The following is a 26,465-nucleotide window of genomic DNA, read 5'->3' as shown; positions in this document are numbered from 1 at the left end:
GACCCATAGCAAATTGCGTAATGCCAGTTAAAAGTTGTGTTTTTTAAGTATCAGCCCCAGAGGTTTTATCTGAAATAAAATCCTGATTACTTCAAATTCTGGAGGCAAACTGTGACCTTGCTCTGCATCTCCAAATTTGAAACATTTGTGTTGTGCCCCTCAATAATGATGTCTCTTGCAAGGAAAAACCAAAATCCTTTCAAAAACTTGCTTATTTCATTTAATAAGGTAAGAAGGCCCCAAACATGCATATAAGAATTAGTTCAGCCTTGAAGCTTGATCAAAAGAGGTCACCCCAAATCAGAAATACAGTGCTCTATCAAGCAGAAATGACCCATCTCCAGGCATGCAACCGCCTTCTGTGTGCCTGCACGCCCAGTGATGTTTCTGTCTGTAACAATCCCAGTCCTCAATCCTTATTAAATAAGAATCAGGATTAGGTGAGCACACAGAACACAAGGAATTATATCCATTTCTTGCATCCTTCTCCTCGGTTTGCCTGGGAACATGCACTTCTGTGAGGGCTGGGGGCGAAGGGGAGAACTGCACTGATGAGTTTTGCAACACGTTGCCAGACAGATTAAATAGTCTAACTCTCTCCAACCTTCACTTTACCAGCCTTACTTTCTGTAGCCTGGAAAAAAAAAAAAAGGAAAAAAAAAAGAAAAATAAAGAAGAAAAAGAAAAACCCTTAAAAGAAAAAGAGGAAATATGATTAAAAATAAATTGAAAAGCCCAACTTGTAATAAAGCTGGCACTTGCCCCAGGCTTCAGAAATGTCTGAGACATGACACTGACTTTACAGACACTCTGCAGACACAATATATAGCTTTTATAGGGAAAAAAGAGATATATTTGCACTATTTAAAACAGGTTGCAAATACAGTTTACATTTTGAAAATGTAGGGAGCACAGCTAACAAAATACAGAATGCAGCAACAAAACAAGCAACGCTCATCCTACAAAACTCTCCTTATATAATGTCACTGCTTACACTAAGGCTCCAAAAAATACCTTCTGTTATTTTTTTTTAATTAATGGGGTGCTATACAGTTAAATAAACTCATGAAGAGTATTTGTGACTTTTGCATTTTTACTTCATGTCCCAATCTTTATTTACAACATTACTGTTATAAATTACAACAGTACTGTTGATATTCTTCTCACTTGCTGTGATACCCAATGGAGCTCCACAGGAGAAAGAATATAACACAGGAAATCACGGCATTTGATTCTGCTCTCATTTAAATGTATTTAAGTCAGACAAAACTCCACTGAAATCAATGGCTACACTAGTGAAAACCACTGCAATTCCGCTGCTGTTCCTAAGGCACTGCCAAACAATCTCCCTACGTGCAGTGCGTTTCCAAATAAAGTTAAATTATTTCTAAAATATCAGCAATCCATGCAACTTCTTATTAGTGTGAAATTACTTAAGCCTTAATTCAGCAAGGTACTTAAGCACATTCCTAATTTTACAGGCATGAGACGTACCAGTGACCTTAATAAGACTAGTCACGCATTTACATTTAGGCACATGCTTAAGCATCTTGCAACATTAAAAGCCACAATGAGGAGCAGTTCCACGTGAATTAAAGACTGCTTTACACCTTCATAGGCACACTACCATTTTAAGTTTGCTATATCCCAGGTTTGGTTGCACTGCTTATTAGATAACCCTTAAAGTATGAAGATCAGTGGAAGAGGAATAGCCTCTAATAATTTGAATAACATCAATCATTTGAAATGGACTTTTAATTTATATTTGATGCCTACTGAACATCTTTCGCAGTGTATACACATGCTGGATAATAGCTTTAAAGCATTCCTTTGCAGAGTTTCCCTAAACAGCACTCCTGAATGTGTAACTTCATTGCTTATGAGTAAGCATAGGCAAATATAAGGGGAGAGTACACACCTACGAAAACAGCTGGGAACAAACATACCGCTGCTGAATTTTCACATGAGATGCAAGGCTAAAAAACAAACCAGCAAACATATTTCAGAAGTTACGTCTCTTCAAAGAGCCCACGTAAACCTAAACAATTACTGCATGATCTTAATTTACCAGGAGAAGTAAAAGCAGCTATTGTAAAAAAACCCAAATAAATACAGAAAGAGACATCCATAGCCTAAAGAGGACTTCTGGATTTGGATGTGCACATAATCCAGGTGATTACATGGCTAATGACCCAGCTTCTGCATGTACATGCTTGTATCTGCACACACAACTGCAGAGCCCTGGGTGCCAATGTCAAGGTGCTTTGAGGACTCAGATTTATGCAGTTATTTATCAAAGACCTTAGAAGCAAAATAAAACAAAACCAAGGCAAAGAAAAAACAATAATCTCAGTAAGTGCAACAAAGTGGTAGTTTCCCCTTACCCTTCAACAGTTAGAGAAAATTTAAGGCTTGTTGATGTCAATAAGTAGTTATAACAAAGACATTAGTAACAGCGAGGATAGAGAATGCTGCGTGAATGTTCTCAGCATGGTTCATTGACAAGACATCTAAAAATTGAATTATTAAGGAAAAAAATCATTGATTCTAAAATCCAGGCAAGGTAGCCAGCCTATGTTAAAACTTATTTAATTTTTCCAGCGCTGCTTCATTCCTAAGCTCTCAGAGCCACAGCTTTTCCATTGAAAAGCAAAAGACATTTTACGCACAATTTTCCCTCTACTAGAAAGAGGTATATTGTGCCCTTCAGTGAACATAAAATTGATATTATCATCTCTTAGTTTATATCTCACTACTTAACCTTCAGATTAAAAGTTATTAGATTTGAATGACTAAAAAGACATCATGTCACCTTCCGTTCAATGTTGGGAGATGGGAGAACTTCGGGGAAAAGTCTGAATGATAAAAACACAAAGTTACCAGGAGCGTAAAGTTGTTTTTTCACATTCTCTGATGAAACAGCACAAGCTCTACAAATGCAGTCATCTTTTCACCGTGTTGCAATCATCAATTATCAGTGTACTACAACACAAAATCAGACACAATCCAATCGCTTGCATGGAGCTTAATCTATACTTTCAAATGGCTCTTTCAATAGCAACAGCAGTTTAATAATTAGGCTTTATGTCTCTTCGGACAAAATGACTCAACACGGACGCTCCCTCAAAGTCTAACAAACAAATTTGGTCTAACCCAGTTATGTCAATATGAAACAAAGACTTTATCTTGGATCTAGTTTAGCAGTTTTGTTCTAAAGAGGTAAGTCCACATCATGATCAATGGAACCATAAAACTCCTGATGCAGTTTGTAACCTCTCCCCACAAGTTTTCAAAATAAGATGATACTCACCAAACTATTTTTTTTAAAAAAACAAAGCACTACTTTAATTTACATTGTGATATATTCAAAATTCTTTCTAGTCAAATCTTCTTTTTCATCTGTCCAGTTAAAGCAGCTTCTCAACAATATACCAAATCCCCCATTTCTTGTACATTTTCCTTGTCTTTGGACATGAACAAAATCTGAAGAAACCACATATTCCCTCTGGAGTTTGCTTCCCTCAGTCTAACACTTCACATCTCGACATTTCTCCAAACAACTACTGCCAAAGGGCCCAACTGTGGCATCTTCACATTGATACCACAAAGACTCCAACTGCAGTCAGTGAGACCGACTGTGAAGAAATCATTGACTTGGGCACAGGCACCAGAACCTAGTCCAAATTTCTTATGTCTATCAAACATCCTTTTTATCTCCTATACATGAACAAAATTGTATTTTTCATTTGTATACATTCAGTAGAATGAAAGTGTAAAAAGTACAGAGCAGGAGGCAATGAAATACATATAACACTGTCAGGTTTTTTCAAGGAAAAAAAAAAAAACTTATTTCCTTACTCTGTGGACACATGGCAAACCCAGTATTTATCTAAACTCTTCAGAAAGCCTGAAGTGACACTTCATAATTACAGTATAGTTCAGCTCAAAGACAAAGTGAAGAAAAGAAACTTTCCTACAATTCTTTATATAAACTTCCTCCTTGTTTCTCCATGTACCAGTTGCATTTGTATTGCTATTCCAGTTTGTCATAAACAGTCACCTTGTAACCTTTTTTATCAAGCAATCTATGCACTACCTAAAAGTACACTACACTCTATCAGACAAGCTATAGGTTTACATTATACAAACATTCCAATTCTGCCTGCTCAGCGCAGGTTGTCAATAAATGCAAGCAATTGCAAAACAGCTACGTGTGTTTTTTTCCTTAAGAGAACACTGATACGAGCCTGCCAGTTCTGCAAAATAAACTCTTTGCAATCTCCGCAGCTAATCTGTCAACAAATTACTATTAAAGTCATACCTCCTAAAAGTTCAAAAGCATTCTGGATTAGACAAAAGACACTGAGTTTTATACTCGTGGGGCAGTACTTGAAGTTACGGTATCAAAGTGGATCTTGCTATTGATGTGGAGAGGTTTGTATTTCTGCCACCATGCAACACAGCATTTGGTGTCTTGCTGCTATATATCGGAATTCAACTTTGTGTTCATTCTCTTTGTTCAATTCATATTCTTGTTTCTCTGCTAATAACGTGAAGAACACTTTAATGAATAGTCCTGAGGATAAAAATAAAACACAATATATAATATTTATTTTATAAGCTTAAAAAAAAAAAGAAAAAAAAAAGAGAACCGGCTAGGACTGAAGCATCAAACCCTCTATTTGAGTAGACGTCAGAAACCACTGAAGCAACTAAAGCTGTGATCATGTACATTAAAAGGCAGTTTGTCCCCATGAGTCTTTATTTATTACTCCCTGGTAGGCAAGAGTCACCCCATCATTACATACTTTCTGTCCAAGCTTCCCTCGCCCAGCCTGACTTTCAGCTTGTGGGCCACTCCAACACCCATTCTGGACCTCCCAGATGTTTTCTGTGAAGCCTCAGAGCCAACAGATGTTGTCAGACTCTGCCTGGTGCCCCGTTCCCAGGTTTTCTGCCCCATCCCTTCCTTCCGCCTCTGTGGGCATCTTGGGAGCAAGCTCCTGAGCCCTGCTGCCTGACCCCATGCCAAATGACTGCTTTTGATCTCTTCGGGAAGCCGAATGACCCAGGTAACCCTCATGCTTAAGCCAGGTTTTATAGGCAGGTCACCAGAACCCTGCCCATTCCACCTCATCCTGACAGTCATTCCCACGAGATGCCAACCACCAGCACCCGTGGAGTCAGCAGCAGCGGGAAGGCAACCTCTCCCACCCTCAGCAGGTGCCAAAATACTGTGGGAAAGGGTGCCCCTTCCCTTTCAGTCTGGTTCTGGGGGCAATTTCTCCTATACATATCTGTATTTTTATCCAACTCTTCCACAGATGCACTGTCCCTGAGGAGTCACTTGTATTGCTTTGGCTTTCTTACTTCACGATTACAAATATAAACATCAGTTGGAGCTATTTGGTTTTATTATACATAGTAGAACTCATCCCCGCATTTGCTACTCCCAGCTTAACAGTACATTTTACAAGATTGCTAATGCTAAAATAATTTAGCATCACGTCACTTTCTGTCTCCTTGCATGGCAAAATCACCCTAAGACGACATGGGAAGCATAAAATTTGTCCTACGAGCGTTCCCTGCACTTACTACAAGAGTGTTCACACCATACACTGTTCCTTCAAACATATGAACATCTGTGGTGCTCCATATTTTTCCATGGTAAAATATTTACAAGTTTGTAAACCCATTAAAACTTCCTAAAAAAACTGAAGCATTCCTGTTTTCCTCTCTCATACTAACAAAGCTATTAGTCCTTATAAATTCATAAATTTCACAAAAAACATGAACCAAAATTCAGCACAGATGCTTTGCACAAGCCATTGTATGTCCAGGTTTCACCGCTCAGCCATGCTCATCATGGGAATACATTACTAACCACAACAGCAAAGCTCAAACTACCCGCCGCTGATTTTTTTTTTCAGACAAAACAAGTGCCAGGTGGCAAAAAGAAAAGATTTGAATGAAATGCTCTTAAGAAATAGCTGTTTAATTCAGAACTCATTCATTTGTATTGAAGAAGCGTTTTGTAGAACGCATTCTGTTAAGTGACCTGAGAGCATATGTTGTATACGGAGAAACATCTAAACATTATGCTCCATGTTGTATGTGTATCTGTAAATGCTTGCATTAGCTGTCTGAAAACAACGGGTTTTTCTTCTTTTCAGCGTTTAAAAATATTTTCCAAACACAAAGATTGATATTTTTATGCTAGCTCTGATTACCCTTTTGTTGTTATCAGGTTTTGGTGGTTTCTTTTTTTTTTTTTTTTAAATAACTGTTTTAAACTTTGCAATACACTTGCTTTTTAAAAGATAAACTCCACGGAGAAGTTAGTCATCAAAACCAATTAACAGCAGAATTCAAACACAGAACATAAAGGTCTTTCAAGAACTTGGAGAAAAGCAAGCTCCCTGACCACATTTATTGTACTGGCAGAGGATAAATAAACTACAAGCTAAAATCTGAGCCGTGTGAAAGCAATCCCGAGCCTGGCAATCCAGCCCCCCAGCCCCATGCCCTGCTCCCACGGGGGTTGGCAGCACTTGTGTCTGTGCCAGGCACCGTTTTGGGGGAGGGCTGGAGGACCGGCGTAGGAAGGAATTGGTACCACTCCTTAATTGACCAAATGGGTGGCTGTTGAATGACACAACCCGTTACACGCGAGATTACGACGTTATCTGAGGCGGCATGAGCCCTCTGGATGGCTATGGAGAAGCCTTGGCACAAGGCGCCGGCAGTGAACGTTAGAACTGGTGGTAGGAGCGGAGGAGCAGAGGTCTGAGCAATTCTGGTCTATGGCGGGCACGTGTTTGCGTGCCCCCCCCCCCCCCCCCCCCCCCGCCATTTCTCTCTGCACAAAGCAGCGTTGGAAAATTCCATAGCGCTCCTATGGAAAACACAGCACGATTAACTCATTTTGATACGAAGCCGTTTTAAGACGAGACCTTTGTGTTGAACATATTTTACTGTTCCACTCCTCTTCTACTGTCCTATATTAATCAAAGCTGTAACCCCTGTTGTCTTTGCACTACGAATCAGAATGTGCCCCTGGCGAAGAATGAGGGAAAAGTCAACAGGAATTAAGTTTCAGTGCAACTGTTTACTCAACTGTGGCCTGCAGTTATTGAAATTTTATCCGTGGTTTTGTGTGACTACTGCAGTAATGAATTCAGCATGGCTGTGATTTTCTCACTGATGGTATTCTCACTTCAAGTAAAAACCTGTAGGATGAAAATGATTGAAACAACCAAAGTCTATGCATTTAGTATCATCCATTTTTCTGACTTGTTTAATTACGGCAGCTTTCTGTCTTAGGTTGGCAAACAGGGTCCCCTGCTCCTCCGCAAGCCTTCAGTTTGCTTTGTTTTTGAGTGCAGGTTTTTTCTTCTCCACAACAACCTGCTAAAAAGATCACTGTACGCTTAGGGGAGTCTTAACCAGCTGCCAATCGCTTATTTAAAAGGTTTTAAGAATGCTTATTGCATTAGAGAAAGTGTGGGTTAGGCATAAGTGTATTCACCATGGCTCTGCTGCAGCCTTTGTTCCCAAACACGTTAATGATACATGCCCAGCACTTTGGTGTAAAATTTCCTCGGAGGGTTTCAAAATTTTATCAGGGAAAAGAAAAAGACAAAACTTATTATGCAGATAATTTACACTGGCGAACTTGGTCACTTCCCAGAAAATACACTAATTAAGATACAAAGGCAAAATGCACAATTTGGTTCCGATTCTTCTGAATTGAGGAGTACTAACATGGGATGTATTTATTTATTTATTCTGATGTCTTGCCACAGCAGATACCTCTGCAGCCTTTCTCACTAATAGAAAACATTCTGTTGATAGAGGTTGCTAGGTTATATTAAAATTTGTTGCAAAAACAAAACTTGACGTTAGTGTATTTTCCACCCAGTGACATATTTTGGAAACCAGTTATTTGTATACAGTGGTTCACGCAATCGCTGCCACCAGACTCAACACATTCAGGCAACGGAAGCAAGCCCTGATCTTTGGGTATTTCCAGGGAATGATTAAAAAGGAGCCCCGGAAAAAAAGTCCAATGATTCCCTTTACATTAACAATTGCAATCCCCTACGGACAAAAATGTACAGAATGTCATAGGCAAGTCCTAAAAGCATCCTCTGACTGAAGGGCTTGGCGGGGGGGGTTAAATGCTTCATGCTTTTTCTGTAAGTAGGAAACTTGTAATACATCTTACAGTACCTGCTGTTGCTGAAGATGTGCTAAATCTGCAGCCCCAATTTCAACTGAAGGTGTCTCGCCGTTTGATCTCACTTCCCGCAGGCTGCACTCTAGTAAATGGTTGCCACCGCTCGCTCCATTCTGAATGGCTGAACCGTTACTTTTTGTCTCAGTCCCAGATTCTTGCATCATGACTCAAAAACCTGAAATAATTTAGGGGAGGGGAAAAAAAAAAAAAGCAGCTGTTAAAACAGTTGCTGTATATAAGGAGACATGCCCTGTTTTAAATCCTGCCAAAACTGTAAACATTTGTCATTTCCCTTCATACGATTTATCTTTCATTAATGGTTCCTGCTACTAGTTTATGTTTATTTATCTGTTGGTACAGCTATAATTTTAGTAAGTTAGTTCTGTTCTAAATATAGTATTATTTGCTCAACATCTTTTTTCCCTTAGAGAAAAAAAAATATTTTTGAATGAACACACAGAATCCATAATTAAATTTCTCTAGTTACATCTGGATGCTTTCCTTTGAAATGCATAAGTCATTCTTTGCAACGCATGATGGATGATATCAAAAAGTTGATATATGCTACGTAGGGACAGGTAGGTGAAGCAGAGCATTCACTATTTTGGCTTCCATTCACACCATGATACTGCCAAATTAGCACCTTTTATTACTCTGAAGCAATTTAGGCCAGGTCTGGGATGTGCTGGACACCATCAGTTTTCGTTTGGGGCAAACTGCTTCAGCTGCTCGCAGAATTAGTCTTTTCGGCAAATTTCTTGGCTATGGATTTGGTCCAACTTTGGATGTACTACGGAATTACAGTGAAGAGCCTCCTGCATTATTTGGCTAAACATCATCTTAGCAGCCACAGCTGTGCACAGCCAGCCCTCTCGACTCTTGGTAGATGTCTGTCCCTGGGTGCTTTACAACGCTGTGCTCATCAATTTTATCAGGGGGTCACAGGCCCCACGATGAGGATGAGGATGAGGATGAGTGCCCGCTTGCTCACCCCAGAGCTCCTGGGATTCACGTGTCTTTGGGAACTAACTGTCAGCATTTTTGCACAAGACCCCTCCAAAACAAAGCACATGTGCCAGTTTTCAACTGCCAACTGCTACCTTTGAGATATTTTGATGAGTTGTTTTATAGGTATTTCCACCTGCAAGGCCCCAAGTTCCAGGATTTAGATGTTATTAACCTGCTCTGCTTCCCCTGGCCCATCCTTCCTGCCCTTCACACTCCTCCTCTCACCCTTACTCCGGGGGAGATGGGGTACGGTAAGGCAAGCCACACACTCCGAGCACGTGGCCTTCTCCACGCTAACTCACCACATGCACACATGAGCCAAATGCCTCTGTGCAGGACAGTTCACCTTGAAAGTAAGATGCTTTGTAATTAAGGAAGAACCCGTTTGAATTCAGTAACTACCCTGAATCAAAAGGAAGAAGAAAAATCCTTTCCCTTCCAACATATACGGGAAAGTATCAATCGGAAAGGGTGAGAGAAAGCAATGCATTTCAGCGGAAAAGTACAAAGGGAAAACCCTATCCCTGGGAACATCACGTGTGTATAATTCAGAGCCCCCGGCCACCAAAGGTGCGGTACCAGCTGGCGTGAGAAATTCCTCCTTCCAGCACGGGCTCCCTGGTGTCTGCTGGCCCTGGGTGACATTCAGCTTCAGCCTCTGTGCGTAGAGCTACACTCCAGTCCAACACACCAAAACCAGACCTCTCATTCAGTTGGTAGCTTCAGATGTTCGCAATGATGATCCATACGGCCGGTAACGAAGATGTCATAACTGAGAAGCAGCTGACTAACGAGGGCTTTGTCACCACCACACTCCAGCGTTAGCACTCCTCGCTGATTCACGTCCGAGGCGGGTGAACCACTCATTAGCCGGACCCCGCTCCAATCATGACGGGATCTATTCACGCTGATGGCCGCCCAAGCACATGGACTGTGCTAGGACAGATTCAAATGTTCTGACTACATTTAAATAAATTTCAGCTGGACTACGGAAACTTCTTTCAATCTGTTTTGTGAAATCTTAGAATTATGCAAGGGGACAAAAGGGCTTGGGGGCTCATGATAAAGCTTCTGTCAACTCCCTTGTAAAAGCTCCAGAGATCTAAACAAACCTACAGCTTTCCCAATGCCACTAGTAAATGCTTTTGGGTTTTAACATGATCCCGCTCTGACACAGACTGAGCATGGTGTGTCTTTCATTTTCACCACTATAAGGAAAGCCCACAAGCGTGATAAGGTCTAAATAAGTGTTTACATCTAACAAGCAAGGCTGGATTACACACTGGGCAGCAACTGCATGGCGTGGGTTGCTTTGGAAGAAGAGAGAGGAGTGAGATTCTCCAGACAGCTCCCAAGTTACTCAAAGGTATATCATGCAATTTTTATATGCTACACTACTAAAAAGGACACACCTCTTTTAACCAGAGATAAATCAAAAAGAACAAACTGATGTAATTGTTTTCTGCTTCCATCCAAATTTGGGGTCAAGCCTCAACTGGAGAAAATGGAGCACCACATTAATCTACCTCGGCAGAAGATCTGGACAAGGATGACCACCATGCAAGACTTGGTTAGCAGGTTATATCCAGAGACTCATGTCTTTGACTGCTGCGATGCACAATGGCAAATGGTGGGTGGCACATCACCGCCACATAGACCACACCAAACGGAGGAAGGACATACTAAAGAACTGGTGGAAGGTGCCTCCAGCAGACACCACGGTGGAAAGAGATGCTAAAACCAATGTGCCGGAACAGTAAAGAAGTACATTTCATTCTCCAACACTTCTGATGCAACAAATTGACTGGAAGAGAGAACCTGGATAAACTACTCAGGAGGGTCCAAGAAAGAACCAACCAAAGCTCCGAGATGTCTCTGACAGCAGCAAGAAGAATATGCACCACTAAGGAGCAGATCTATCACTGCCTGATCACGATCTGTTGGCTTGCCCTTCCGAGCGCAATCTCTCCAGGACACAGAAAATAATTCACAGCCAAACTGGTCAAGAAATTATTTATTGTCTCCAGGATTGCAAAATGCTCCTGGAAAGAAACAACAGTAGAAATTGCTACAATTTTTCCAACCTATAGGACTGAGAAAAAGATGGATTATTTATAGTATTTGGTCACAAAAAGATCACAGCTCTTGAGAACCTCTTCCAGGACAAATTTCATGCTCTATTTTACCTTTCAGAGTACCCCAGCCAGTTATCACCTGAGCTCCACAGGGCTGGCCCCAGCCCCTCCACTGGCTGTGCCCACCCTACGTACCGTATCCAGCAGAATCGGCAGCAGCTATCAAGGAAATGGAGCCGGAAACAAGAGTTTGCAAAGAGAACATCAAAAGAGTAAAAAGAAAATTGATATGTTTGGACTTTCAAAGAATTATTTTAAAAGCAGAAGCGAACATCTTTGAGCAAATTTTGCTTTATAAACACCCATTCACAGGCAGTCAACTTCAATATAACTTCAACTGGACACCAAAACAAAACGAATCCACTTTGCTAAAATACCTCCAATAGAGAACAGGATTTTCAAGGGAGAAAAGATAAAACTTCATTTCTTCACTGTGGTCAAATGTGAGTTGACATAAATAATCACAGTTTGGTTTGATCATTAAGTGTCATGTCATGAAAATCAACCTGCGAGAGCTTTCTGCAAGAATGATTATTATTTGTCTTTTTGAGCACACCTAAATGAGCTGAGGTGATAGTACACTGAGGATGGCTGAGATAATTATCTCTCCTCAGCACAGAGGAGCGGGCCTTTCAGAAGCCTGTTCGTGAAGTCTGTCATTCAAACTTGTGAAAGAAAAAAGCAAAGCAAGGTTGACTTTATGCAACGTGACTGGGGTCTGCGCGAACTGAACTGAAGCTTCAGGTCTAGCACCACAAACTGTGATTTTGGTCTGAGCAGAACACCAAGTAACCAAGGTAGTGCTGAAGCAGCTGTTGTGCATAATGATTTATTATACAAAATACAGTACTCCATAAAACCTTCCATGACATGCAAGAGACCATGTTCTGACTTAAGAAATTTAATGGCAAAAGAGCACGTCCATCTCGTGTTCTACAAAGGAGAATGACCCTCATATCAGTTCTGCAAAGGAAAATGTATTTTTACAGCTTAAAATAGGTGAGTTCTTACCAGTGTAAGTATCTTTCATTTTTTTATAATAATTCTATGATATTTCATGTTAGGAGGGATACAGAATGACTCTTAAAATTATTAAAGGTGACACAAGATGTTTTTCCTGTATGAAGGGACCAAAGCTAAGCTGCAGTATGAACAAGAACTTGTAAAATTTTATCCTGAAATCAAGGAGAACATAATAAAAGAACTGTTCTTACATGACTTGATGTCAGCTTGCTTTAAAAATCTCACAACGGTGATCAATTTCTCAAGATTTCTGTCGTAACCTGCACAAAACCTTTTCTAGCTTTGATGCAGTCAAATTCAAAGGCAAAGCTATACAGTTTGGCTCATCTCCTTGGTGAATATGTTACGTTCAAGGTAACGGAGTAAAATTTCAGTGGAGTAGAATCAAAGCAAGGCACTCTTGTCAACAGGAGGACAACAGCTGACCATCTTCCAGATGACTTGCACAGAAGTAAGGGACAGCCAATTTCTTAAGGGCATGGTCAAAACTGAAAAAACATAGGTCAGATGTGAACTTTGGCTGAATCAAAATGATCTTTGAGGACTCCAGTGTCGGTGTTTTGAACTAGAAAGATAGAACCTGAAGGAATCCTAATTTTGAAAATGTTCTGTGCTCATCCATTAAAAAAAAAAAAAAAAGAAAAGCCCATAACATCACAAAAAACAGATGCTGCAGATACACGTCTCTCAGCTCCACTGGACTATTTAGATGAGCAAGGTTAAGCGTGGAGATTAGTAGGCAGGAGGTGGGCACTGAAGTGCGCAATTTCTGCAATTCTTTTACTAGTATAGTTTCTAAAGACTAAGCAGCATTGTTTAATGTCAGCATGAGGGAGGATTTACTGACTGAAGCACCTGTCAGAATAAGGACCCACTGCAAGTCTGAAAGACTAAGGGACTGATATTCAGATGTATTTAGATGCCTCACCATACACAGAGGCATCTGGCGAGACATTTTAAAGACTCCTGAATAAGCACCAATCTACATCTTTAAGCATCTCATCACCTTTAAAAAACTATCCCCAGGGTCTTCTGGGCCTTAAAATCTCTGTTTTAATATGCTTCCAGACTCAACCTGGGCTACAGATTTAGAATGTAGCCCACCCGTTTCAAAGTTACTTCCAAGGCTGACAATTTTATTTCGGCTATTAGTGCTTGGAGGTGTTTACAAATATATATATGCACATAAAGATCATTCAACATTTCTGTCCCCTGGGATCAGTACTAGAGCAAAACTGTTGTCATAATACATCCCTTCTTTGTCACACTTGTGAAAGATTTTAAGCTAACAAAAAGTTCAGTCTTTATTCCAGGGCAGTTAATTAAGGTTGACCAAGTCAGGCAGAAGTAAATTAACTTGGCTGATCAATTATTTATATGAAGCAGAATAAATGCCCCTAAAGAACTTGGCCCAGCCACGAAAGGACATGTAAATTAAACAAAACACAGATTGATAAAATGTATTTCTACTTTTATAGGCAGAAGAGTTAATGGTAAAATCAGTTTTAAGTAAGCGATCAAATCACAAGATCTAGTCCTAAATTCTCCAGCAGGCATACTATCCATACATGCATGGTTTATAAGTAAACTTTTTACCTATTTGTTGTAAACAGTTCCCCAAAGCAAGCTCAGGACTAACTTTAGAGCACTTCTGTGTATAATTATAAAAAAACAAAAAACCAAACAATGTTTGGAAGCATTTCATGACAATGCAACGTTGCAAAGACAGGATTTTACCTCTTGAAAACGAAACACGCTCCAGAGTGCGACCGGCAAGGCAACACGCAAAGCACGAGCAAAGCTGCTTCTTACCCCCAGCGCAGGTACAAAAGCAATGCAGAAGCAGCCTGGCACTCCCGGCACTGCCCGTTATCAGCAACGAGAACCACGACAGCTTTCCCAGGAGACCACTGCCCAACTCACAGGTGGTCTCTTTTAGTCCCAGTATCTTTGGAGCAAGTGCCCTGCAGGGGAAAGCACCTCAGGCTGCACATCCCACCACCACTTCTGAATTTTTCCAGGAACATGCTTCGACGGTCCCCAGCCGATGTCGGAACATCCATCTCTCCAGCTGACACCCCGTCCCTAGGTTGGTGAGGCGGCCAGCAGCACTGTCCCGCCATCCATGAGTTCAGTAGAAGAAAAAGGATTCACTAGTGGAAATTAAAAGCCTTGTGTAAGGTAAGGCTTTGATCTACCGTGGGGGAAGGCGTACAGATGTTCAGCTGCTCATTTACTAAATTACACCATGTCACAATTAACTGTGAATCAGCCAGCTTCACATGAGCAGCTCGAGGGCTGCCACCACACTAAGTACAGAAATAACGCTGGGGAGGGGAGTCCAAACTAGCCAGGTGGACCAGATGACTTCTTTCTGCCTGTGTTTGTGGTTAGCACGACTATTAGAAAGAGCCATCCCAACATATGGCATGATTTAACTAAATCAGATCACGCTGAACTCACCAGCCTTTCTCAACTTACAAACCCCTCCGCTCTCGTCATTGCAGATGGGTGAACACCCGTCATGCTTTTAGAGTTTTCAGTAGCCGTCATTTATCCTGCTGACAGGGTGTATTTTAGGTATAATTATGTACTAACTAACTATAGATCAACTGTCAGTACATTAGGGTACTTTTTGGATAAAACTTCATGCTTACCCCTTTGAAGGCCACTCGCCTACGCACTACTGGTGGTTGCTGAATTGTGCAGGAGTATGAGAAAGGAGAAGGGGATTCAAAGAGCAATTAAGGATGATCTTTAAGGATCAACCGAAATAGTAAGGAACGGAGCGAGTCAGACTCCGCTGTCCTGAAAAGCGATGCTGAGTCACGTCTGACAGCGGCGTTTGGAGGAGGAGAAGCAAACCTGGAGCAAGGCAAGGGAGGAACATGCACGGGATGTGTGGAAAGAGGAAACAAAGACACAGCGACGAGGTGAAATCCTTTGATATTTCCTCAGCTTAAAGAGGTAATTCAATGCATTAAAATGGATCCTTGAAATTTCAAAGGATGAAACTCGCACAACAAAGATTGTCGAGAGTGCTATTTTCTAGGATTAGAACAAAAACATATTGGGATTTGCTATATGATCTTACATCGCTGAGCAAGACTGTATACTTGCTGTTATGCAAGCACCATCTTCCAATAGCGAATTTTCATAATTATAACAGAAAGGCGTAAATTTTCTAATGCATGGCAGTTCAAAAAGTAATCAAGAGAATGAGCCTGAGGGCTATTTTAATGTATGCAAAGCTAGTGACCCACAGTAAATGGGAGGTAGGCTTCAATGAATGCAAAGTAATGCACACATACTAAAGACCTGGTCTGATGAGGGACGGCTAAAATTAACACCCAATTAATTTCCGAATTGACAAACAAATGAAACCCATAAATCTACTTTCTCATTAATTTTCCTGTGGTATAATTTAAAGCAGTAATATGAGGGCAAAAACTGAGCATTATCCATCATAAATATCAAAAAAGATAGCACTGTAACACCATAAATTATGCATATTACCTGTTGTTAAAAATGATTAATGTATTATCAACTTTATCGTGCACTGTATATGTCTAGACGTATCTAAAATCTGAAATTTCATTTAGTGCCTAGGAAATAAAGGGTCCAGAAGAAATGGGTTTATCCACAGCGCATCCTTGGCTTTGCCTCCTGACACAGGCACAGCCCTGGCACTCTCATCTTGGCCAGACTCATCCCAAGCCTTGGGTCAGCAGAGGTTAAGCGCATCGCCGAGGTGATGTGCCGAGCCTCCCCGGGGAAGGGAAACAAATCACGCTGCTCTTGGAGCATCCCTGCAAGCCGATCCATGGCGCCAGCACCTGGCTCACATGGGGCTGGTTCCCTTCCCTGCCCTCCCGACGGTACTTGGTGATGCAGAGCCATGGGGAGGGGAGGGAGGTGAAAAAGGAACAAGGAGGAGGAAAATGTGAAGCCATAACTAAATTCAGTGAGTGAAAAGCCAGTGCTTTGAGCCCATCACCTTGGCCAACAGAGGAAGGACCCAGGTTGCCTTACCTCCTCCCTGTTGGTCACGCCAGTGATAGGCTGAACTTCCACCAACCTGAACCTCTACCAGGGTTTATGTCCCCTTGCCACCTTCAAGTCTCCTGAATAGCAGCTTCACCTACTCCTGTCTAGATGCAGGCTGCCACAACTTTTTATTTATTTAACTGTATACAACGACACAACCTCTTTCACTGTTTGCATGCATGGCTTGCACTGCCTGGTTTACTTCCCGGCAGCAGTGTGTATCGTTAGGGCCACGGGAACCTGAAATTACTTGGAGGCAGCTCAGTGAAAGTCTGACTGATGCTCTGCAGGAGCTGAAATTTAAGACAGCTGTGGTGAGGAGAAGAGAAGGAGAGTCAGGAGCCTAAACACACTTGTGCCACACTGACTTATTGTGAAACCGTGGTCAAACAACTTAACTTCTTAGAGAATCAGTCACTGCACTGAGCCCTAAGGAAATCTCTTCTGCTGAGGGTGTTGCTGACCACAAACAGTAAGAACAGAGAACAAGCAAATCCAAGAAAAAATAATTGAAACAGACATTAAAAGGTTGCCATTTGCTCCGTTCAAAAGAGCTAGAGCTGGTTCCCGTAAAAAGCTAGTGCACCAAAACATACCAAGCTGTGAAGATAACAGGTCTCACTCGTTTCCTTGAGGTAAGACCCAACGCATTAGGCAGAGACGATGGACAACTCAACCTTCCCCAAATGAGCTTTTTGCATCCTCCCTTCATTTTACACATGCACACAGAAGTTACTCCCAGTCTCACCTTGGATAAACAAACCCCCTTTGCAAAGCCAGCTCTATCTCAATCTATGCCTCTCAGCTTGACAGCTATTAAAATCCATATTCAGCATGAAGCTCATGGCATAGCTGCATAAAAGCCTAGAGCTGGGTCACTTCCAAGCGACTGGCAAATATGATGTAATCATTTACATCCCATCATAGGCAGAGCAAGGTTCCTGCCTCTCTCTCGGGGAGAGCTGTCTTTCAGCCGTGAGCTTGACAGAAATCATCCTTACCATCACTGGGATCATCATTTATTTGGAAGGAAAGGAATGGTGAGTGGCAAAAAAAACCCAAACCAAACAAGACACCGTAGTTCATTGTACCATACGACTCTGCAGCTGCTACTGTATGGGCACGAGCACCATCCACACAAGAGGAAAAAGTCTTCCAGAAGGAAGGACCCTTAACTGCAGCACGGTGAGGTGCAGAGCGGCTGCAGAGCTGCCTCGGTGCCAGCCTCATGGCTGTTGTCTCTCGGGACGTACCCACCTGCTCATCCCAGCCCGGGCGCAGCAGTGTGCGGGGCTCCCTGCGGTTTCATGTAAAACAGGAACAGAAACTGCAGAGCTATTCTCACAGCCCAGGACTTATTTGTTTGTACGCACGCTGCTCTGAGCTTGCAACATAAACTCTTGCAGTCTGCCTCACAGAAAAACAGGTGACTGACTATTCAACCAAATAAAAGGCCGAAGTTGCATTTAGTAAATATGGTTAGTTGATGCTAGACAGCAACAGCACTGCTACAATAAGATGATATCAAACCTCACAAGACCAAGTGCTGGCTGTAGATGAATTAGACTCCCACCCTCCATGCCTATCTCCACTAAAGTTTCTAAACTCTCTACCAGCCTCCAGAAGTTGAAAACCACCTCAAAGCCAGGTGCAGCTTTGCAATACTTCTGCACAATACAATTTTTACTTCACTATTTTCACTTAGTTTAATGCAGCAAAGGTTTGATTCATCGCAGTAACACGAGTCAATTAAAGACCGGCTTGTCCACTTACACACTTCAGGTACCTCCCGCTTCCCCTCCAGCCCCAACACCGCTCTAGTAGTCAAAACGAACAATATGTTTGGACCACTGGTGCGAGCTAGTGAATACAATATATCACATTTTTATGCATATTTTGTTGCTTGCTTTTCCAAGGGATGAAAAGGACAATTATTTAATTTTATCCTTCAAAAGCTTCTTATAAATGTATATTCACGATATTTTAACAGATTAACTCACATATAAAGGAACAGACACCACCTTCGTACAAAAACAGTTAACATTGCTTTCAAGGTCACTCTAAGAGGGTTTACTCCCTTTGTGTGCGAAGCCCTAACAATTTACTGTTAGGGCTAACAGGTCCTGCCCAGCATTTGAAATCCAAGCCCCCTCCAGAAACAATAACAAACAATAATTTTGAAAAACAAAGATGGTGTGAGTGAGTTTTTCTTGCTCATTTGCAAAACAACCCAAAAGCAACAACTACCAGGATGGCGCTCTCTAATTAGGACTCCCAAAACCCAAAGAGCAAACAGCCAGCATACAGAAATTAGCAGATGTAAACGCAGTTTTCCAGTTAGAAAAGGAAGAGAAGCAGCTCTGTCATCTCACTCGCAGGAGGAGGAGTGACAGAGCGTGTTTTTAAATTTGTTATTTTCTCTCCATTCAAACAGCTCTGCTTCTAAAATGGAGATTTTCCTCAGATCTCCTCAGAAATAAAAGTGAAAGCTTTGCCTTTTCCAACTCCATCGAGGGCGCGTGCATCAATTAAAACCCAACATGAGAGAAGAGGGAAACCAAAAAGCCCCCGACCAAATGCCGATACAGAATGCAAGGCTGTACTTTCGGGGTGATTACCTGGTTCATAGCCCTATATCTTTGTCCTAGACCTTCTAACTCCTTGTTTGCTCCATGCAGGATTTTCTAGCCATCAGCCGTCTACCGCTGTGCTAGTCGTCTTGCAGGAGTGCTCTCTCCCTTCTGAAAAAAGCAAACAACTGGATAGATATCATTACACTAAGGAAATCTCTTGGAAAAACCAAACAACTTGCTAATCTTTCTAGCCCCTTCACCCAAGTTAAAGATAAGCAAAGCAAACCAAAGTGAGTTTCAGCCACATTCCAGGGACAAGCTCCCCTTTTTCTCCTTTATCAAAATCCCAGCATTTAAAGGTTTTTTTCCAGACCTTGCAGGATAAACTGCTGCTCACACCCGCAAACAAAGCAATATTTGTTTAATAACTGATTGCTGCCATGGGTACAGTAAACAAGGGGCCCAGCATTTGTGTTTATGAACAAACACATCATCTTGCAAGAGCAATTTAACATTAACCAGGTGGAATAATCAACAGATTTCATAGGTGACACTCGGGGCAGGACTAATGTAAACAGAGCAGGGAGGAGAAAGGGGCCACTCTTAGGGAATCAAGGTTGAGGCAAATGCATTACAGAGTAAACAGCTGGGAAGAACTCAAGACAAACAAATAGTCATTCTTCTGACATTTCGAGAAGCAGAAAGGTTGTACATTACATACATCAGCTGCTGACCACCATGAAATCAAACCAGTTGGGGACCAGGCCTTCTTGTTTACACAGTGCCATGTTTGCTTATAAACAACAATTTGCTGTTACCAACCTCGCATTACTCATTGCATAAACGAGCAGATCAAGCGAAATCCTGTTAACTCTTCTGTGGATTGAGGGTTTTTTCCTCCCCTTCAACAACAACAAACAAAAAGCCTTTGCAGTCTTGCTGTGCAACCTCAAGACAACAGGCAGCAGGGGAAAATACATAGCTGTGCATCTGTTCCGATAAAGGGTAAAGAAAGGAGTTGAAAACACTTGAAAGTGTTTTACAAAACAAGATTTACCGGCCAAACCACTGATATAAAAGATCTATTTGCATTTTTTAGAAAAATCAGCAGCTGCAAAAGGTGGGATGCAAAGTTTTCATTTCTCTCCTAGAACAAACAAGCAAAATGACAGCTTTCTACACAATTTAAATCTGCCTAGCATGACCACGTACATGTGTAATTTTATACACATACACCCATGCCCATGCCAGCTCCCTGCACACAGTGACGCACAAGGCTGAAGCAGCAAGGCATGGTTCAGCCCTCTTCCTCCTCCCTTCCCTCTCCCATCCTCAACCTTCTTGCTTCTGCCTCCCATCGCCATTCTCCGATCTCTGCAGACCTCCCCAGCTCCTTTTTGTTAACCCAAGGGGGGCCAGAAGCCCCTCTGAGGTCTTCTTCTCACAACTGAAACCTCTGGCCCCCAACTGCTCCACACCTGACGTCCATCTCCTGGCCCTGAGGCACTGTGACATTAGTCCCCAAGGTGCTCAAGACACCAAAGTCCCCTGGGTTTGCCACCTTCCAGAAAGCCTTTCCTTTCCCATCTCTCATCCCTGTAATGCTCAAGAAGTTGCCCATCGCAACGCTCCTCTAGGGAGGTTTCTGTAACTTCTCTACCCTGAATGTGGATTTCGGGAAAGATCTGAAGTACAGGGAGAGAAGATGGATGGTCCTATCGGTAGGGGTTAATCCAGGGCTCCGGGTTACATTCCTGCCCTGACACAATCCCTGTGTGTGACCTCCAGAAGTCTCTTCATCCCTTTCCTATGTAAAATAAGCCCTTTAAGACGCTGTACTAGTTGGACGGGGGCAGAGGATGTAGTTGTGGTCTATACCACTGGTCCTTTCTTTCTCCCAGCTGCACCGTGGCCCCTACCTGGTTCGCTGCTACCTTCTGAGGAGCACCAGCACCACCACCAAACACTGAGTAAAATCATCCCCGTTTCAAATAGATGAAGCATCCAAGGTCACAGCTGGCCCGGGCATTCATCTCCCCTCCCCTGGCATTTCAGGTGCAAACAGCGTCATGGCCAGAAGCCTCCCCCCTCACCATTTTTTCATAAGTTTTAGAATATTTGGTACTTTTCTTCACAGCACAATCCCGGACATCCGTGGTTGGCCAAGAACCTTCATTTTCTTTTTCAGAAAATATTTAGCCTTTTGTTGTAGTGGAAAAAAAAAAAGGTTCAAAACCATGAAATCAGTACAACCTACTAATAAGACAGGTATTTAAATAAAACCCAAATGCAGTATTGTTCAGGCAACCGCGTATTTTTTAATACATCAGGTTGACAGCATAATAGCGGGCAGGATGAAAGGTGCGACTCGAGGACGGGGTTGGCGTCCGCACACCAGGAAAACAGAAGTGCTGCCCCATTTCCTGTGCTTCAGCAGAGTATTTCTGATGTCTGGGGCTGCTGGGGACCTAACTCTGAATTAATGATTACACACAATACCCTCCTTTCTCCCCTCCCTGCAGGACAGCGAGGGCCAGCCTCACCGAACGACTGTGGGCAGGCAGGCACGGGTCACGGGGGATTTAGATATTTCACAGCAGCTTCAAAAATTTAGACACCGCAACCTGAAGGCTTCTGAAAACATCAAGCTTCACATAAAAGTCCTGATATTTCCCTACTTGAGACAACTGCTCTCACCTCAGCCGTGCTGCCTGTTCCACGCTCCTTTTCCAGCACGTAAAATCACAGTTTATTCAGTACAAAGTAACTACGGTATGATAAAAACTATAAGCATATCATTCAAATGCTTTATTGGTCAAATAGATGGATGCTTTTATTAGTCCAACCTTTTTTGTAATGGAGTGCCACTGATGACCCAGTGTTAGCCTCATTCCCTGCTATTAATCACACTTCTAAGAGCTCATTTTGCTTTAAAATCTTAAGAAATTGCTATAATTTAAAGACATGGTGTCTACATAATGGGAAATGCTTCACAGATTGTATCATTCCATATAACACAGAATTTTTATGGCAATGCTGACCACGATACTAAGGTATTACAAAACTTGAATAAAATATTTTATGAAGAAAATCTAAATGTAAACTTACTTTTGCATTTGTGGTTTGCCACATCCATAATGTTTTAATCACAGCCTTTTGGGAGTTGCAGTTTTCAACTGCATGTGGCTTACATAGATTAACACTACAAAAACACTCCCTGAACAAACATAAACAGAACAAAACAAAATTAAATGAAAATTAAATAAAGTAAAAGGATGGACCATGAGAGAAAGACTGTTCAAGCCATATTTTAACAATTTTAATGGAAGAGATTTATCCTTACGTCGACTATATTATCTCTTTCTTTTCTGCACAGGGAAAACAGACGATGTTTACTGTGAAAAACTTTTATGGCAAAGTAGAAGCATCTTACGAATTTACCTACACCGAGAATTAGATTAATATAATGATGGTCTTAACCCATATTATTAAAATGTACTTTGCAAAATGTTTTGACAATGTTGACTGCTGCAGGAAGGAAAACACATTTAAGACAATTTCAGCCAAATGCAAAAGCAGAAGCCTTCCATTTTTCAAATGTAAAGTAAAAAGCATCTTTAAACAACTTCTTATGAAAGAAAATGCAGTGCAATTATGTTGTATGGCACACACAAAAGCGTGTTATTTTCCTCAGTTCTCTAACAAGATATTAGTACCTCCTGGCCTTAGGAATACTATGTGTAAATCACATCATATTCATAGTGTCTGAATTAATTATAATAGGAGCTGGAGAGAAATGTTAACTTTCCAGGTTGTTGCTAAGGATTAGCCATTGTTTACATTTCTGTATTTATAGAACAAGAAAAATTTGTCAAATGAAGGGCAAAGAGGAAAGCAAGAACACAAATTTAGCTTTGATTTCAAAACAAATCAGATCTTGCAACCATTCCCTCAAAAGAAAACCACAGTTTTTAATGTGAAGATGCAAATGAGTCTCAGAATATAAAAATGTTTTATAATTCTGTGCATTCAACACTACTACATGTTATTTAAAGAATTTATGTTAACATTTCTCATCCTCACACAGCAAGTCTAAGATGCTGCAAACAGCATCTATTTAAAATGGATCCTGTTTCTATGGGGCACTGGGTAGCTGAGGAGGCTGAAGCAGAAGGCAGCAGAGCTTCTGGCCCCACCAGATCTCCAGGGGTTCATGGACTACTCCAACAGGGTGCAGGACAGCGTGCTAGGAGGAACAAGCCCCTCGCCTTCAATAGGCTTAACGCTGGCTACAGGGAGGTCTGCATCTCCATCCAGAGGGCAAGTCATGAATCTCAAAACCATTGGGAAAGACACGCTGGCTTCCCCAAATGCAGTGAGCCTGTGATGTGATCAAGCCACCTTTTAAGAAGCAGCCCAAGAAAGGTCCACTGTACAAAACATGGTATTTCTGGAGAGCAATGCAAGGATGGATGGCTCAGGGCTCAAAGTCCACGGGAAGGGTCCCAATGAGCAGCGTGCCAAAGCTCTGCAGGGACTTGCAGGTCTCGGGCACCTTGGCAAAACTGGCCGGGGAAGTTTATACCGCTTGCTATTCTGAGGATAAAGAAAGCACTTCGGCCTCCAGCACTTTCATTTCTTTTCGCAAACAAAGGCACACCCACTACAATTAAGTTGCAAAACCATTTTCATTAGGACTTCTTGTTTTCACACACTTAAAGCCTTCTAAGACCTGCAGTCCCTCTAATGCTCCCATCAGTGTGCGCTTGTGTGTGGAAAACTAAGCAAGGGCTCTTTAGTGGTTTCAGTTTATGGAGAAGCAAATGGAAAAATGCTTTTTTCCCATTAAAAAAAAAAAAAAAGTAACCACCGACTTCTGAGCAGGGTGACTTGCAAAAATGCTGAGCACCCACAACTGAGAGTGTCTAACCCCCCTCAAGAATCAGGCCCATAACACAATAAGAAAAATGCACTTAGCTAAGCTTTTGTGGAAACAGACAGTCTCCTCGCCCTGCCCTGTCCATGGGCTATGCCTATCAGATTACAGCTAGGACAGCACGATGCAGAAGAGAAACCATACATGTGCCTAAGAACATTGGTGCATAAGCTAACACACATACACACACATACACTATGAAAGTACCCAACATACCGTTTTAGCATCAGCCAGAACAGAGTAAGTGGGACAGAAGAGGTGCTTTCCTCCCCAGTTTTGTCTTGATGTTTTCTTTCCCAGGAACAGCTCCAGTCTGGGTCCAGAGCAAGGATCCCACCCCACCACATTTCTGTGCAGGAGACGTGTACGTACTGCACATGTTCCTCAACAGCCACATGCTCAACAGTGACACACATGGATCCCAAGCACCCAAAAATACAGTTGGTCCTCACCACACTGGCCCAATAGAGGGGAAAAAAATGTGTGAATTTTTTCCACCTCAAAATTTCATCCTGTGCCTGAGAAAACTCCCTAAAAAAGCTCTGTCGAAACCGATTTGTTTCTACTCACCAAAAAAAGCACATATGCCTACTTTTGAGTGAGGATGCAGGAAGCCAAGCTCTTAATCCCTCTTCTGCATTCACCCATGGCTGCAGAGCAGTGCCCATCTCTAAGCCACGATCAGAGACAGCTGGGAGAGGCAACAGCAGAGAGGAGCAACTGGGCACCGAACAAGCAGCCTCTCTAGCTTGCCTGGGCCAACAACAACGGGCAATCGTAAGCACCCCTGTGGCTGCCCGTACCTTTTCCACGCAGGATGCCAACGCAACAGAGAGCCTCCCAATAAATAGCACTGTGGCCCCACGACCTCTCCAAAACAAGCTGTTTGGCCCCGGACTGGAAGGGTCCATTGCTGCCAAGCTCAGCAGAGGTTGCTCCATGCTTTGGGAAATGGCCTTTCAGGTGCCGAATCCCTAGCAGCGTGCAGGGGCCGTTTACAACCAGCGATGTGTGTTTAATGTTCAAAATCTGCTCTAAAGGCAGTATTTGAACATCTCCAGCCACATGCAGGTGCATGGTCACACAGATGTGCTGGCTCCTCAACACTGGAGAGCTAAGGCATGTGGCTTCCTGCTCCAAGGCCTTGTGAAAGAGAAGGATACACTCTATTTACAGTCTATTCAAGACAAGACTATTCAATGTCAGGATGTGCTGTAAGAGGGTAATTTGCACCCTAACCTGGATTGTACGATACCGCAGTCACAGACCATATGATCTCTTCCTTTGGATTAAAACTGTTTGCACAAGTCAAAGCAGAACAAGGAGAGTAACAAAACACACAGTGTATTTTGTTCTACACGGCAGCCACATATTTCAACTGTCTCAGCCGAATTCTTAGAGTAAACACAGCTTTAAAAGAAAATAGCTAGAATAAAGAGCTTCTGGAAAGTTCTTACTGATTATGCATGCAAGAATTCTGCTACTGCTTCCTCCCATCATCTGAAAAATAAACCAAACAGCCAACTTCCACAACTATCTACAAAAGTGCTATTTTTCTGAAACATGTTACAACACTATCTGAGGTCTGCAAGTTGTAATGAATGCATCTTGTTTTGTAAAATACACAGAGGAGCTCAATTAAATGAACAACTGTAAAGGAAATAGAACTGATAAAGGAATTAATGCTTCGTGTGCCAGATCATAACATAACATCTAGGATAACAAAACCATGTCAAACGTGCAACCGCTGAAGACTTAAAAAAATGAAATAAAAAAGTTACATCCTACAATATCCTAAGCATGTAAAATTAAGATGTGCAAAACTTGTTTTATAGAATTGAGAGGGGAGCATGGGCAGCAGCAAAGGGATCTCTTGTAGCTGTTACTTCAAGACTGATTAAATACCCAGAAAGACAGAATGTTTCACAAACCATCACCTGTTCCGCCGCTGATCCACTCCCTTCTCATTGCCCAACCCGTATTTTTCCGAAGACCAAGCTAACCCCATTCCCCATCCGCCAAGGCATGGCTGAAATTATTTCACAAGCCTGAGTTTGCATCTCGGTCTCCTTTTTTTAATTTCCTCGCCGTTTGCCTGCGCCTCTCAGGCTGCCCACACGCTGGAAGGGAGCCGCCAGCCCCGGTGCCTGCTCAGGCTGTCGGCACACACGACACCGGTGGGAGCACAGATTAGAGCTCAGCCGGAAAGGAGACATTTAGGGTTCTGCAAAACCTCGCACATCGGCTCTTCTCCTTTCACAGTTGGTGTGTGAACTTGTAACTCGGAAATTGCAAGTTCCCACCAATTTTTTGGCAACTTGAACGCAACTTTTAGGAAAACATAGTATGCGGCTTTTGGCACACGGAACTAAGCGCTGAGACTTTTCAGACAAAATATGCAAAGGTGATGGTCTCACAAGCCTATAAGGGCTTGCTGGATGAAACACGGATTTGGAAGACAAGAGTACAAAATTCTGACTCCAACAAGCAGTAATAAAAATCTG

General features: G+C 42.1%; 1 protein-coding gene across 10 annotated transcripts in view; it reads right to left on the bottom strand.

Annotated features, from left to right (window-relative positions):
- Positions 1 to 26,465, bottom strand: part of FOXP1 (forkhead box P1) — a 389,251-nt gene that overhangs the window by 157,157 nt on the left and 205,629 nt on the right. For 9 of the 10 annotated variants that reach the window (XM_075053034.1, XM_075053035.1, XM_075053031.1 and 6 more), the window contains one exon: positions 8,233 to 8,414. In XM_075053034.1, the coding sequence (XP_074909135.1) occupies positions 8,233 to 8,403 (171 nt within the window). In that variant the 5' untranslated portion in view covers positions 8,404 to 8,414. Of the gene's footprint in view, positions 1 to 8,232; positions 8,415 to 19,070; positions 19,196 to 26,465 lie in introns of those variants that run through there. The other variant, XM_075053038.1, reaches the window with a different exon arrangement.

This window comes from Buteo buteo, chromosome 21 (assembly GCF_964188355.1).
Source record: "Buteo buteo chromosome 21, bButBut1.hap1.1, whole genome shotgun sequence".
NCBI lineage: Eukaryota > Metazoa > Chordata > Aves > Accipitriformes > Accipitridae > Buteo > Buteo buteo.
This window is presented reverse-complemented; position numbering and strand designations above follow the sequence as displayed.